The following is a 15,000-nucleotide window of genomic DNA, read 5'->3' on the forward strand; positions in this document are numbered from 1 at the left end:
TGGTCGCCCCTGGTGACAGCCAGGTGCCGAAACTCCGCCCCTTCCTGCCGCTACGCTCGTCACTGCCGTGCGACATTCACCTGGTGAACCTGAGGACGCTGGAGGACTCACAGGTAACACCTGGACACACCTGGAAACACCTGGGATAAATCATTATTTTAATAACTAAAAGAACATGACACTTAAACTTTGTCGACATCAAAACAAACAAATTGTTTGTTTGTTTGTGTTTGTGGCAAACAGGAAGCTGAAAGTCCGTCACAGGAAGTGGCGCTCCTTCTCCACAGGAAGGGCTTTGAATGTAGCTCCGCCCCCGATCCGGGACTGCAGTGCACGTTGAGCGTGCACGAGGAGGTGGTCGCCACACACACGCACATTGATGGATGTTTTATTTATTTTAAATTATTTTTACTAAAACATTTAAAAATATAACCAGAAACTTTTATAATGTGTTTTTTTTAATAGTTATTCTGTTGCTGTTTGTATGTGTTTACTTACATTAAATATATAAATGTAATGTGTTTGATTGACAGGTGAACGTGGCCGATCTTTTCTCGCCGCTGCGTTTCCGCTCGCTTCGCCGCTCCGGTCTCACGCTGCTGCGACAAGACGATGAGCCAGAATCCGCCCGGCAACAGCCGACCCACCTTCGACCAATGGAGATCAGCGCTTTCCGGGTCGAGCTTGATTGAAAAACCAGAACCAAGAAAAGTGAACTGTAGGAAATGAAGAATCACGCTTTTTTATTGATAAACAACAACAAAAACAAAGGGAAAAGCAGAAAAAAAGTAAAATACACAAATATTGAGTTTAATCTTCTCAGATTTATATTTTTTAAACGTAATTAATGTAATCTTTTTGCTGTGAACACGGAAATAATCTTCCACAGGTAAAAAATACAAAAGGTCAGTCTGAAGGTCAAAGAGAAAAACTATCTGAGAAACACTGAAGTTAATGTTTAATGTGACCAAACCAGCTGTTAAGTGTGTGTGTGAGTGTGTGTGTGTAGGGAAGGGGTTCTATGAAGTTTTATAAAAGAATGTGGGATTGTGGGTAATTGTTCAGTTTGTGTAATTTTGTGTAATTGTTTCTAAAGTATGTATATATATTTACTTATATATTTACTTGTTTAAATGTTGAATATTAATTTTAATATAAATGTATATATTTACTGTGAAAGGGACATTTTGGGAAAACTATTAAATATTTTGGGTATTTTTTATATTTAGAAATTCTCTATATTTTCTATAAAAAAAGTTTATTGTTGTTATATCTGAATCTATTTTTACTTTATTTTTTAAAAATGTTTTCTTGATCTTGGGAAAAATTCATTGTTTTATTACAAAATAAATTATTGTTTAATTTTTGTTTTTTTCAAAGTGTTTTATATGAATTTAGAGCTTTTCTGTGTCGCCGGGCAGATTTCGACGAACCTTCCTTTTATGAACTCTGATGTCATGAATCGACCTTCTTAGCTGACTAAATATGAATTTACAGCCTCTATAAATTTAACTCACAGATTACGTTGTGTTGTTTTATCTGTTTCAGCCCCCGGTTAAAGTTTTACAGGCTGCTGTAATACAATTCAAAGGTCATTTATTTAGAAAGTCTCTCCAGAGACCATCAAAGAATTAAAAAATAATAAAAACGTTCGGTATCTGAAGCTGTCGTGTCATGAACTTGTCCAATCATCAGTTTTGCTCCAGCAGACTTTCTGAGTCACATTTAATAAATAATAGTATATATAATAAGTCCACAAAACACAGATGCGGTTTAGTAACTGGACTAAACCGGACCTCAGGGTCTTCGTGGAGGAGCAGGAGCCGGCTCTGATGTTTACAGGAAGCACTTAAAGTAACTTATTATTGTAGTTTGCAGTAAAACTAAAGTCATATTCAGGTTTTTCTTGAACATTATTTAATATCAACGTTTATCCTTCTTGTGATTAATTTTTATCTTTCCAGATAAAGTTAATGAGTTACTGTCCACAGGTCTGATTGGCTGCTCTGATCATGTGACTTCTGAGCGAGCACTCGGAGTGACTGACAGCTGAACTCAGTGCTGCTGGTACAGGTAAGAACAGACAAAAGAGTCTTAAAGTTCTCTCTAAAGCGCATTTAAAGGAATGTGGAATTGTGGGTAAACTTTCATTCAGTGTGTTTGTGGAATTTTGTCTTGTTTTGTGGAATTTTCTTATGTAATTGTTTCCAAAGTGCACATCTTTTGAGCTGATTAAATATGAATTTACTCCTCTGGTTGTATAGAAGTCTATGCTTCATGTCTTAAAGCTGCATTCTCTCTCCTGACCACCAGGGGGCGACTCCTCTGGTTGTATAGAAGTCTATGCTTCATGTCTTAAAGCTGCATTCTCTCTCCTGACCACCAGGGGGCGACTCCTCTGGTTGTATAGAAGTCTACGCTTCATGTGTTAAAGCTGCATTCTCTCTCCTGACCACCAGGGGGCGACTCCACTGGGTTGATACATGACACTTGACACTTAATTAACAGACATGTTTTTTTCTTTTTTGTTTCTCAGACTGCAAGCTGACTATCTGTGCATCTTCTTGTCTCCACTAATCAGCTGATCTTACGTCAGGTTTCAAACTTGACGTTTGATTTATCATCAAAGTTCAGGTTGTTCGACCGATGATGCAGAGAGAAGCTTGTAAAACCACTCTGTTTGCAGCACGACACCCCAAGTCCTCTAAACTAATGAAGGAACTCACTCAACGCTGTGAGGTCCTGAGACAGGATGTCTGTGTGTACACACACACCTCAAGAACAAAGCCATGCTCGGCAAATTTAGTATTTGTAATTTGGGGCTTTACAAAATAAACTGAATTGAATTAAATCCAATAGGTGTCCCTTTAATGCTCCTACATATTAGTGAAATGTTAATAGGACACACAGAAGTCGGTGCGCCGAGTTTCAAGCAAATCAGACAAGTTTGAATTTGCAGCTTAATCTGTTCCTTATGCTAATTTGCCTGAGAATTCAAATAGCTGAAGTTGGTCGATCCTTTTCATTTTCTCACCAGTGAAGCTAGAGGTCAAGAGGACACGTTTTATGGATCCCTTACTAAAATATTACAGCCAATTAAATGAATATTTTCAGATGTATGTCTGCACCAATCAAAAACAACAACAACACTCATTTCAAAGTGACTGCTACTATGCATCACTTTCTTGTATGCTAAAAACACTCTGTGATACCAGTAAATGAAATGAAGTAATATCTACACTAAATAATAAAAGCACAATAAAATATTTGTCATTGTGGTTTTATCAGTGTGAAGCCGGATGGTTCCCTGCTGGTCCCCTTTTTGCACAAGGCTTCACAGTTTGCTTCAAAGTTCAGTTTCGTGTCAATAATTGTCCAAAGACCTCTGCAGGTAAGGCTGCTGGGCTCTCTCTCTCTCTCTCTCTCTCTCTCTCTCTCTCTCTCTCTCTCTCTCTCTCTCTCTCTCTCGCTCTTTCTCTCTCTCTCTCTCTCTCTCTCTCTCTCTCTCTCTCTCTCTCTTTCTCTCTCTCTCTCTCTCTCTCTCTCTCTCTCTCTCTCTCTCTCTCTCTCTCTCTCCCAAAACTATGTTGATGACACCTGTAGGTCCTTGCTACACAAGAGAGAAGACAGAATAAAATGTACTTTCTTGATTCTTTTTGTTGGTTGAATGCACTTATTGTGAGTCACTTGGATAAAAGCGTCAGATAAATGAAATGTAATATATATTGTAATATTGCACACATCACTCTGACCCCTAACAAGATGGCGCTAGTTGTAACACCGTGAACGTCAACTACCGCTAAACGCCAGAGAAGAAGACAAGGAGCCGGAAGTGACGTTCTTCTGGTAAACAGAAGTCACAGTGAAAGTTTCTTCAGCTGTTTAGAATCTACAGACTTCTTCATGAGTGCACGGGTGAGTTTCACCGGCGGGACCAACGTTGTGTTGTTTAGGGAACGCCAGACTGCGTTGACGTTTCCGCTTAATTTAACTCCGCTACCCGCGTAGGCCGAGGTAACCCACCGCTCGTGCAGCTGGAGTAAATACACGTTTTATAAGTGTGTGCGTGCGTATTGATCGACATTTTTAACGCCGAAATTAAGTCAAGTTATATGTGATCTTGGTTACTTCTTCCCATCCGCTGGTGAGAAACATATGATGACGTTAGAGCGGGAACTGTTTAAGTTTAAAGAATTTCACATGGAGATTCGCTTGAGCTGACGTCAGAGCTGTCGATCCCTCGTGAGGAGGAAGATCCTGTTAAACAGCCGCCAGGTACAACTGTCACAGCGGGGCCCAGAAACTGGATCCAGGGTCCTCTTTCTAGACTCCAGGGTCCTCTTTCTAGACTCCAGGGTCCTCTTTCTAGACTCCAGGGTCCTCTTTCTAGACTCCAGGGTCCTCTTTCTAGACTCCAGGGTCCAGACTTCAGGGTCTAGAGTCCAGAGTCTAGACGACAAAGTATACACATACAAACAGGTGTGTGTGTTGTTGTTGTTCAGGTGTGTGTGTGTGTGTGTGTGTGTGTGTGTGTGTGTGTGTGTGTGTGTGTGTGTGTGTTGTTCTTCAGGTTTATGTTGTTGTTGTTCTTCAGGTGTGTTGTTGTTGTTCTTCAGGTGTGTTATTGTTGTTCTTCAGGTGTGTGTGTTGTACTTCAGGTGTGTTGTTGTTGTTCTTCAGGTGTGTTGTTGTTGTTCTTCAGGTGTGTTGTTGTTGTTCTTCAGGTGTGTTGTTGTTGTTCTTCAGGTGTGTTGTTGTTCTTCAGGTGTGTTGTTGTTGTTCTTCAGGTGTGTTGTTGTTGTTCTTCAGGTGTGTTGTTGTTGTTCTTCAGGTGTGTGTGTTGTACTTCGCTAAGAGCGTGGAGCTGACTGGCATTAAGGAGGAGGAGTTTGTTGCCGTGCCGACACCAATCAGCAGCCGGAACCTCTGGAGCCTGTTGCTACAGCGACACCCGAGGTAACGATGAGGTCACTAAACAGCTGTGTGTGGGTGTGTGGGTGTGTGTGTGTGTGGGTGTGTGGGTGTGTGTGTGTGTGTGTGTGTGTGTGTGTGTGTGTGTGTGTGTGTGTAGACTCTCTCTCCTGCAGCATCAGGAGTGTATATAATGTGTGTGTGTGTGTGTAGACTCTCTCTCCTGCAGCATCAGGAGTGTATATAATGTGTGTGTGTGTGTGTGTAGACTCTCTCTCCTGCAGCATCAGGTGGTGTTGGCGGTGCGACAGCAGTACGTTGCCATCGGCGACCAGGTGGTAACACTGGGAGACGGGGACGAGGTTGCCGTGGTGCCGCCTCTCAGCGGAGGATAAACAGGAGCGGTGAGGTATTGATCTGGATCCATCACGGATCAATATGTGTGTGATGCTCAGTGTGGTGAACCTCGTGTGTTCGGTCTCAGATGGCCGGGGCGGGGGGGCGGGGCAACGTCTTCAAGCTGAGCCGTGATTGGCTCTCCGTCCAGGAAGTGGTCGACGCCGTCAGCAGCGCTTCCTGTGGAGCCACTTCAGTGTTTATAGGTTCAGACACACGGCACACATTTAATATCACATTCATTCAGGATGATTCAGGTACATGAACGGTGTGTGTGTGTGTGTGTGTGTGTGTGTGTGTGTGTGTGTGTGTGTGTGTGTGTGTGTGTGTGTGTGTGTGTGTGTGTGTGTGTGTGTGTGTGCAGGTACGACCCGTGAGGACGAGCTGGGCGGCAGGAAGGTGATTGGTCTGGAGTACGAGGCGTACGAGCTCATGGCCCAATCAGAGTTCAGGAAGATCTGTGATGACGTCAGAGAGCGCTGGCCAACCGTGACGCACGTCTGCCTTCATCACCGCCTGGGGTGAGGACTCTGATCGATCAATACGTCTATCAATGCGTCTATGCATCCATCAATACAGTCGTCAATATTTCACTGGGTGCTATCTGTGGTTAAACCTGCTGCCGTGATTTACCTGTTGATTGATTATTGATTATTGATCGGGTTCGTCCCTCAGATGGGTGAAGGTGGGCGAGGCCAGCATCGTCGTGGCAATCTCGTCTCCTCATCGCCATGACAGCCAGCAGGCGATCGGACACGTGGTGCAGCGACTGAAGAGCAGCGTGCCCATCTGGAAGAAGGTATTAATCATGTTATTGATCAGTTATTGATCCTAATGTAACTGATCCTCTGGTTACTGATCGTATTGTTCCTTTTATTGCACATGTTATTATTGATCCTCATTATGTTATTGATCGTGTTACTGGTCAATTTATTGATCATGTTATTGACCGTTGATTGACAGGAAGTGTACGACACGCAGGAGGCGAGCTGGAAGGAGAACGCTGAGTGTCCGTGGGCCTTTCACAATAAAGTTCCTCACGTTACGCCATCCAGAGAGAACGTCTGAGCGGCAGATGATAAAAGTTATGAAGAAACCTTTTACAATAATGTTTGAGACGCAATAAAGTTTTATTCAAAGCAGTCAGCGGGTCGGCTTCTTAGGTGACAGAACGCTATTCTCCCACAATGCAATGCACAAATGAGATTGAAGAAGATTAGAAATTATAAGGGAAATTAAAAATGAAAATGTTTTTTTTTTATTTAAATAAATGTTGCTGGTTAAAAGCGTTGGATAAACCTTTGAAAACAACACCAGAAGATAATAAAATATACTTAATTAATCATTTAAATTAAATAAAAGGACTTGAATAACACAATGATGATATTAAGTATAATCAATCAGCAGCTCGTGGAACATCAGATCATTGAGAGTGACGCTGCTCTGACTCACCTGTGTGGGCAGAATTTACAGGTAATGACGTCATTCATCCGGTCCAGCAATCGGCTGATTTCCTGGTTAATCGTGCAGCTCTGTGACATTTCATTCAAAAATATAATGTGTAAATATTTAATCTTTTTGAGAAAAAAATCCAACAATATAGTTTATCTAATTGGTCAAATATTTGTGTTTTGTTGTACAAACTGCTCCGTCTGACCGTTTAATTAAGCTTTTATTTTGAAGGTGAGCGGAAGTGGTGTGTTCGCTGTTGCTACCCAGCATCCGTCCCCCCACACCGCCATCCCCTCCCTCACCCCCCGGTAGGTCAGCTGACCGTCCGCGGGTCTGGTGACTGTCAAACCCCCGGAGCACCGTGACCCGGACACCTACGCGGGTCTCTGCGTGCCCCCGTTTACCGGAGCTCCTGACCCGGACTGGTTCCTGACGCCCCCTCCCGCTGGAGGCCGGATCATTAGCCGACAGCAGCCGAGCTCGTCGCACTCGGACTCGGACGCCCCGCTGCTCCGCTCGGTGCCACCCGGAGGCCGAGCCGCGGAGCCCCCCGCCGCCATGGTTCTGCTGGACCTCGCCCTGCAGGGTCTGTCCGTGTTCGGGTTCATCCTGTTCCTGGTTCTGTGGCTGATGCACTTCATGTCCATCATCTACGTGTAAGCTAAGCTAGCGGTTAGCTAGCGGGGCTCCGGCTTCCTGTTTCTTTTTCCCTGCTGATTTCATTCAAGGTGTTTGTGACTTCGGGATTCAACGTTAAACATTAAAACGTGAGCTTCCTCTGCGGGGTTCTGGTTGAGTGACGCCGGTTAAACCCTCCGTATATCAACGGTCATCTGTTGGGCGTTTTCCTGGTTGACCGCTAGCCGGCTAGCGCTGCCAGCCATCACCCGCTTAGTGAGCTAATTCAGTTGAAAGTTCCAGTTGGGTTCAGATTGAATGTGTTTTCACTCGCAGGTCAGCGGCTCGGGTCCGGCTCTGGTCTGGTTCTGATCCGGTTCGGGTCCGGCTCGGTTTCGTCCGGGTACGGGAGCGTTATCTGCATGCATTTCCAGTTTGACGCCATATCGCACCAACAAACGTACAGATTTAAACTTGTTTTGGTTCGTGGTCGTTGTTTGCGCGCAGTCAGAAATCAGCCACATTATTGATCAATAGTTGAGAGTCGCTCTGCACTTCGGCATTAATCCGATCAACGTAGTATTAATTAATAAATTAATGAATCGATCACACAGGGAAGGTTCTGAATGAGTTTCGGGCTTATTTCTTAAAAGATGCTGATGCGTAAAAACACTAATTTATGCTTTAAGTTTAACGTTTTACTTTTTGTTCTTTAAACACAATAATCTTTAATTTCCACTTTTAATGTAAATCTTTAAAACAAGAGTTTAGTCTCTTAATGTGAAGAACTTTCACCAACTGATCGATGCTGATGATCAGCTGTTAGTTTTCACGTGTTTCCGGTACTGCAGAAACATGATTATTAATAAACTTCAGCAAACTGCTAAAAATCTATGGCCGGTGGTCGAAACAGAGGTCTCTCTGCATCTAGCTACAACTGAACTGTTCATCAGTCACCACTTCCTGTTATCGGCTTTGTTTTTTTAGTGATCACTTCCTGTTATTTGCTTGTTTATTGGGTTTTCTTTATTGTTCTCGAAGAACTATTCATACTGCAGCATTGACCCTGTGTATTGATCATCTGTACTGAGGTATTGACCATCATCTTATATTATTACGTTAATATGATGAAAGCGTGGTCTTCATGTGATTCATCTTAAAGCGATAAGAACATGTGTTATGTTTTCCTTCACTTCTCTTCATGCGACTGAAAGAAAGATTTTTCTTCTAAACACATTTTCTCGACATGTTTTGTGTTTCAGTTTAACAGTCTTTCAGTGTTCAGAGGAAGAATAAAGTTTTAGTTCTCTTAACCAGCTGCGGGTTTCTGGAGTCATGTGACACGTCTCTGATGTATGAGGAGCTCCTTGTCATACTTTGTTCACCTTTAGACGGGATTCAAAATATCAGTTTAGAAACTCGACGACAAACTGGAGCGAAGAGGTCGAAGCCTTTTTCCATTTCTAATCTCTCTGGATTACATCGGTGAAAAGATTTACTTTAATAAAGTTTCAAAGCACCTCCAAGAGATCCTGAAGATTTAGATTTTTAATTCCTTTTAATCCGGATGAATTTCTGCATTCTGGCATTTCATAACTGTAGGCCGGTGATCGGTCCCACGCCCAGAACACCTTTTATACAGACAAAGAGTCCAATTAGAGTCGACCCGCCCGTCTCTTTGTACCGGGCCCTTTTCTGAGAATAACGCGAGACGTCATAATAACGTCATAATCCTTCACTCAGGGAGTGATGAACATGATATCACTGTTTCACTTCTAAATAAAGTGCATGATTCATCCTGTTGACCGTTAGCTGGAATAACGTTAGCGAGCCAGTTTTGAGTTACGGGACCCTGCTCTCTGACCTCTCTGTCTCCGTCACTTTCAGGCGTCTCCACCTGCACAAGAAGAGGTCAGAGGTCAAACAGCCGTTTGGGCAGCTGGCCGGAGTCTCTCTGCTGAAGCCGCTAAAAGGCGTCGACCCGAACCTCATCTCCAACCTGGAGACGTTCTTTACGCTGGATTACCCCAAGGTGAAGCTAACTGCCCCCCAGCCAGCTAATAACACCTCACGGCCACCTCAACCGACTCTGACTCTGAATACCTCCTCACTCCTTCCAACTATCGGCCGACTTCCCCGTCTAGCTTCCTACTTCCTCGTCTATCTTCCTACTTCCCCGTCTACCTTCCTACTTCCCCGTCTACTTTCCTACTTCCTCGTCTACCTTCCTACTTCCTCGTCTACTTTCCTACTTCCTCATCTACATTCCTACTTCCTCGTCTACATTCCTACTTCCTCGTCTACCTTTCTATTTCCTCGTCTACCTTTCTACTTCCTCGTCAACCATCCTACTTCCTCGACTACCGTCCTACTTCCTCGTCTACCTTCCTACTTCCTTGTCTACCTTCCTACTTCCTTGTCTACCGTCCTATTTCCTCGTCTACCTTCCTATTTCCTCGTCTACCTTCCTACTTCCTCGACTACCTTCCTACTTCCTCGACTACCTTCCTACTTCCCTGAATACAAACCGGTTGACGCCAGCTACAGTCTGACTGCCGCTGCACGATATTTTCCCAATCTACCTTGTGATTGGCCGAAGCTCCAAGCGGAGCAGTAACTTCCAGGTGTGTTGTTTTGCAGTACGAGATCCTGCTGTGCGTTCAGGATCAAGACGATCCAGCTGTCGACGTTTGTAAAAAGTTGTTGGGCAAATATCCCAACGTAGATGCTCGATTATTCATCGGTGAGAAAAGACTTCTGTTTATTTCTGTCATTGCATGTTTACGTTCTGTTGTTAGCAGCTAACGTTAGCGCGTCCTGTTTTTGGTTCTCAGGAGGAAAGAAAGTTGGAATCAACCCGAAGATCAACAACCTGATGCCGGGCTACGAAGGAGCCAAATACGGCCTCGTGTGGATCTGTGACAGCGGCATCAAAGGTAAGGTTGTGTTTTAGTTCTTCACTAACGCACACGCTTTAGACTTATCCATCATCATTGTTAATACTCACTATGTGTGTGGCAGTGAAACCCGACACCCTGACAGATATGACCAATCAGATGACAGAGAAGGTGGGGTTGGTCCATGGGTTACCGTATGTTGCCGACCGCCAAGGGTTTGCCGCCACACTGGAGCAGGTACGAGCTAACGAGTCATGCTAAGTCTGTTTAGCATTAGCTTACTGTTATTGTTTAAGTTCACTGACTGACTGCTGGACGTTTTTTTACTGATCTCTCCAAGTTCTTCTATTTGCTTCATCATGTTCTTGATCAACTTGACGCTCTCGTGTTTCTCAACAGTCTCTTTGGTTTAATTTTGAGTATTTTCATTATAATCAATCTGATTATTTAACTCTTGAAACATTAATAATCTTCCAAAAAAATACTGTACCTTCTTTGCTCAGGTGAGGAAGACTCGTAGTTGTTTTATGGTTGTTTACTATCGTCTCTCTTGCAGGTGTACTTCGGGACGTCCCACCCTCGCTCCTACATCTCGGCGAACGTGACGGGCATAAAGTGCGTGACGGGGATGTCGTGCCTGATGAGGAAGGACGTGTTGGATCAAGCCGGCGGATTGGTCGCCTTCGCTCAGTACATCGCCGAAGATTACTTCATGGCTAAAGCCATCGCTGACCGGTCAGCATGCTAGCGTTAAAAAAAAAAAAATTAAATTTTTTTAAGGAACAATTTTTTGGGGATTTTCTAGATATACATTTAAGGAAAATATGTGTACAATACATGTAGATAAAGATACACATGCACATAACGTGTACAGTTGATATACACACTCTCATGCATACATGTATATGTATGTATATGTACACAGATACGTCCATACAAAAAATGTGTGATTGTTGTCGGCCTCTCTTCAGAGGCTGGAAGTTCTCCATGGCAACGCAGGTGGCGATGCAGAACTCGGGGTCGTACTCCATCGGCCAGTTCCAGTCCCGGATGATCAGGTGACCTGAGAGCTTCCTGTGAACACACTACTACACATGAAAGGGTTTATAATTATGTTATAAATGTACAAACAGTTCTCTTGTGATTATTTCGTCTTTTCCACTAAAATGTTTGTGAGAAAATGTCTGACTTTAAATAAGTTATCACTTCTGTTTTAGGACATTATTTATTTGTTTTTGTTTTTGAAGATGTTAAATATCCAGTGAGGAGACTAAATGTATAATTAGTTATTAATATTCTTTAAGCTTTGTGAGTTTTATTAAAGTGGTGTTTCTTGTCTCCAGATGGACGAAGCTGAGGATCAACATGCTCCCCGGAACGGTGCTGGAACCCGTCTCTGAATGCTTCCTGGCCAGCCTCATCATCGGATGGGCCGCTCACTACGTGTTCAGGTACCAACACCTGAACATGTATTATACATGCATACATACATGTATACATGTATGTATGCATGCATGTATGCGTGTGTATACGTGCGTGTGTGTGCGTGTGTGTTAATGTATATATGTGTCTTTCAGGTGGGACATGATGGTGTTCTTCATGTGTCACTGTCTCGCCTGGTTCATATCAGACTATATCCAGCTGACTGGCGTTCAGGTACGTTCAACAAAACAGCGTGCTTTTATTTTGAAAGGCGTTTTTCTGGACTGTTGGATGTATACTTACAGATGTTGTTATTTTTTACTTTTTATTTTGAAAGGATATCTTCAAGCAAGATGTTTGGCTATGATTTTATTTCATAAACATGATATTTCATTGTGATATGACACGTGTGTGCGTGGTCTTGCAGGGCGGCGCGCTCTGCTTCTCCAAGCTGGACTTTGCCGTGGCGTGGTTCATCCGGGAGTCCATGGCCGTGCAGATCTTCCTCTCGGCGCTGTGGGACCCGACCATCAGCTGGAGGACCGGCCGCTACCGGCTGCGCTGCGGCGGCACCGCCGAGGAGATCCTTGATGTCTAGCCACCGTGACTCCTCCCCTTCTGCTGGAGGAGGAAGAGGCTCCTCCCCTTCTGCTGGAGGAGGAAGAGACTCCTCCCCTTCTGCTGAAGGAGGAAGAGGCTCCTCCCCTTCTGCTGAAGGAGGAAGAGGCTCCTCCCCTTCTGCTGGAGGAGGAAGAGACTCCTCCCCTTCTGCTGAAGGAGGAAGAGGCTCCTCCCCTTCTGCTGGAGGAGGAAGAGGAGGACAGAAAGAGACTGATGTTTTTTTTGTTTTTTATGAGAGAAAATGAAGTGTGTGTGTGTGTGTGTGTGTGTGTGTGTGTGTGTGTGTGTCTGCGTCTGCGCACACATTTTTAAAGTATTTATGTTTTTTTGGTGCTAAAACTAAATGATGCCAGAACAAGCCAATGAGAGCGCAGGATGGAGGTGAAGAAGAAATTCGAGGGAGTGATGCATCGCACTGAGTTGTCTGATCTTTGATCAGAGAAAACAAATCGACCAATCGGGAGAGAGGAGGAAGAATTCTGTCTCCTGATTGGCTTTTGAGCGTTTGTGAAGTTTTCTTCAGGAAGCTGAAACATATAAATATATAAATAATGAATGAAGACGTTTCATCACGACTGAATACTTTGTGTTTAAATACAACAGGATGACAGGATTAACATTTTTCTTTTGTCTGTCTCCGTGATGTTTCCATCAATTCAAAGTAACATATTTAGATTTAAACCTGAATATTTAAATTCAAACTTAAATATTTAGATTCAAACTAACATATTTGCGCTGTAAAAAATAAGTTTTAAAAAAGTTTAAAAGTATTCAGTGTGGTTGAAATAAACATTAATTATTACTGAAGTTATTTGCTTTCAGGATTTTTTTCAATGAGGAAAAAATTAATATTGAAGATTTTTGGCCAAAAAAAAAAAAAACTTAAGAGAAAAGATCCTACAAAATAAGTCTGATTATTCGTGTGAAAAATAAGTTTTATTTTCTTAAAACTTAAACAGAATATCAATAACAATAATCAATCAATTAAATCACAAATATAAACAAGAAAACGTCTGATCAGTTTTCTGAGTGTCAATGTGAAATGATCTAATATATTGATCAATATATTAGTTGAGTTAGATCAATATATTGATCTGATGTATTGATCTGTGCAGCTTTTCAAAATCACACCGATCAGCCAATGAGGAGCGAGAATTAAGTCGTTGACTTTTGTCTTAAAGAAGAAAACAAACAAAAACAAGTTTAATTTTGCGTTTACAAACTTTTTCTAACTTTCTCATAATTACAAAATGTTTTTTTATAAAACAAAACAGAAGTACAACATCTTTATTTCTATAGTTTTATGATCATAAACTCATTTAAAGGACTTCCTGTAAGAACGTTTTGGTTATTAAATAAATCTGAATAATATTTATAATGAAGAGATCTAAACTCTCTGACGTATTAACTTATTTTCTTTTTTCTTCTGAATGTTGTTGCCAAGGAAACAAAACCCATCGGCCAATGAGATCAGAGGATTTTTGTTGATTTGTGAATGAAATTAGTTTTCTATTTTTTCTATAAACATGTAGTTTTTGGTTTGTTTCCATGAGAACAGACTGTGACGCTCAGCGCGCTGACGCATTTCAACAGATTCAAGATCCAATAAAAGAACTGGACCAAAAAATCAATATAAATAATTATAATCCACATTTCTGAACTTTGTTTCGCAGTCTAAACACTGTGTGTGTGTGTGTGTGTGTGTGTGTGTGTGTGTGTGTGTGTGTGTGTGTGTGTGTGTGTGTGTGTGTGTGTGTGTGTGTGTGTGTGTGTGTGTGCGATCGCGGTGTTTTTTTAAGCTGTGACGCTTCACTGTTAGCTGTTAGCTTGTAGCGTAGCCGCGGGAGGTTTGGTTGATGACGTCGGCTGCGAGTCGGACGAACCTCTGTCGCCGTCGTCCAATAGGATTTCTAGGATTATTATTTGTTTATTGTCTTTGTTTTTTTGTTGTTTTTTTTATGACAATTATCTGCTGTAGTCTGCGAACCGACCAATCACAGTGAAGGATTGTGTCACCACAGGAACAATAAAGTTTTATCCTTTCAAAACTGAACGTCAATGTGTTTTATTGAAAACGTCCCTGATTGGCCGGAAGGTCATATTGTGGGAGGAGCTTGCAGAAACCGAGGACACCCATTGGTTACAATATTATGTATTTATTAAGTGACTCATGCTACTTCCTGTCTGACTTTAAGAATACATTTTTAAAAAATCCCTCCCCATGCAAGTTTGATATTAAAATGTTTAATATCACAACAACAGTCCTCCCGGCTCCCACAATGCACCACGAGTACTTTACATCATCAGCATAGAAACATTCAGGTACAAAACACGTTGAAAGTGAAAACATGATTTAAATTTAGAGAGAAAACCTCAAAATAAATTCTAAAGTTTTAAAACGTTTTAATGTCTTTGAGTCTGAGAAAATATATTTTCAATCATTTCAAATACCTACGAGTGTTTTCATGTCTGCATGTTACACGAAACAATGCTTGTTTCACGTATAATTACACATTAATAACATGTAACAAGTACTCAACGCAAATACCCAGACGTGTACTTGTACATGTTACAACTGTTTATATGAACATGTATTACAACATGTTGCTACAAAGTACTTAACATGTTAAATACTCACAGTATTGTGTAAGAACGTCAAAGAAGAGTTTCATGTTTTAAAATA

General features: G+C 42.2%; 4 protein-coding genes across 7 annotated transcripts in view; 3 read left to right on the plus strand and 1 right to left on the minus strand.

The window, feature by feature from the left end:
• The window catches only part of man2a1 (mannosidase, alpha, class 2A, member 1), an 11,645-nt gene extending 9,925 nt beyond the window's left edge, over positions 1–1,720 (plus strand). The window contains exons 22-24 of the mRNA XM_068566959.1: positions 1–113; positions 244–354; positions 534–1,720. The exon at positions 1–113 is cut by the window's left edge and continues 82 nt beyond it. Of these exons, the coding sequence (XP_068423060.1) occupies positions 1–113; positions 244–354; positions 534–692 (383 nt within the window). The 3' untranslated portion in view covers positions 693–1,720. The remainder of the gene's footprint in view (positions 114–243; positions 355–533) is intronic.
• Positions 1,721–3,840: 2,120 nt separating this feature from the next.
• Positions 3,841–6,449, plus strand: mocs2 (molybdenum cofactor synthesis 2). Of its 4 annotated transcripts, XM_068566974.1 has the most exons (5): positions 5,240–5,320; positions 5,396–5,513; positions 5,672–5,828; positions 5,983–6,106; positions 6,271–6,449. In XM_068566974.1, the coding sequence occupies exons 2-5, from the start codon at positions 5,396–5,398 to the stop codon at positions 6,373–6,375; spliced, it is 504 nt and encodes a 167-aa protein (XP_068423075.1). In that variant the 5' UTR covers positions 5,240–5,320; the 3' UTR covers positions 6,376–6,449. The 4 variants fall into 4 exon arrangements, with proteins under 4 accessions (XP_068423076.1, XP_068423077.1, XP_068423078.1 ...); XM_068566975.1 differs by lacking the exons at positions 5,396–5,513; positions 5,983–6,106; positions 6,271–6,449 and adding exons at positions 3,841–3,915; positions 4,832–4,956 and having other exon boundaries at positions 5,180–5,315; positions 5,672–5,760; XM_068566976.1 differs by lacking the exons at positions 5,672–5,828; positions 5,983–6,106; positions 6,271–6,449 and adding exons at positions 3,841–3,915; positions 4,832–4,956 and having other exon boundaries at positions 5,180–5,320; positions 5,396–5,459.
• A 132-nt stretch (positions 6,450–6,581) lies between these two features.
• ugcg (UDP-glucose ceramide glucosyltransferase) lies at positions 6,582–14,370 on the plus strand. Its single transcript, XM_068566973.1, has 10 exons — positions 6,582–7,415; positions 9,265–9,409; positions 10,018–10,120; positions 10,212–10,313; positions 10,399–10,511; positions 10,831–11,009; positions 11,246–11,332; positions 11,618–11,725; positions 11,852–11,930; positions 12,124–14,370. Exons 1-10 carry the CDS (start codon positions 7,318–7,320, stop codon positions 12,292–12,294), a joined length of 1,185 nt encoding a protein of 394 aa, XP_068423074.1. The 5' UTR covers positions 6,582–7,317; the 3' UTR covers positions 12,295–14,370.
• A 93-nt stretch (positions 14,371–14,463) lies between these two features.
• Positions 14,464–15,000, minus strand: part of LOC137779317 (polypyrimidine tract-binding protein 1-like) — an 8,169-nt gene continuing 7,632 nt past the window's right edge. The window contains exon 14 of the mRNA XM_068566958.1: positions 14,464–15,000. This exon is cut by the window's right edge and continues 2,831 nt beyond it. The gene's annotated coding sequence lies outside the window, so the exon portion shown is untranslated.

This window comes from Clinocottus analis, unplaced genomic scaffold (assembly GCF_023055335.1).
Source record: "Clinocottus analis isolate CAN_PGR_092001 unplaced genomic scaffold, fCliAna1.0.p SCAF_72, whole genome shotgun sequence".
NCBI lineage: Eukaryota > Metazoa > Chordata > Actinopteri > Perciformes > Cottidae > Clinocottus > Clinocottus analis.

Bases quoted from the DNA above. Each gene is read 5' to 3' on its own strand.
- mocs2 (XM_068566974.1), top strand. From the start codon at position 5,396: ATGGCCGGGGCGGGGGGGCGGGGCAACGTCTTCAAGCTGAGCCGTGAT. The intron at 5,514-5,671 runs GTTCAGACACAC...GTGTGTGTGCAG, and splicing joins AGCCACTTCAGTGTTTATAG to GTACGACCCGTGAGGACGAG. The intron at 6,107-6,270 runs GTATTAATCATG...GTTGATTGACAG, and splicing joins GCGTGCCCATCTGGAAGAAG to GAAGTGTACGACACGCAGGA.
- ugcg (XM_068566973.1), top strand. From the start codon at position 7,318: ATGGTTCTGCTGGACCTCGCCCTGCAGGGTCTGTCCGTGTTCGGGTTC. The intron at 10,121-10,211 runs GTGAGAAAAGAC...TTTGGTTCTCAG, and splicing joins AGATGCTCGATTATTCATCG to GAGGAAAGAAAGTTGGAATC. The intron at 11,726-11,851 runs GTACCAACACCT...TGTGTCTTTCAG, and splicing joins GCCGCTCACTACGTGTTCAG to GTGGGACATGATGGTGTTCT.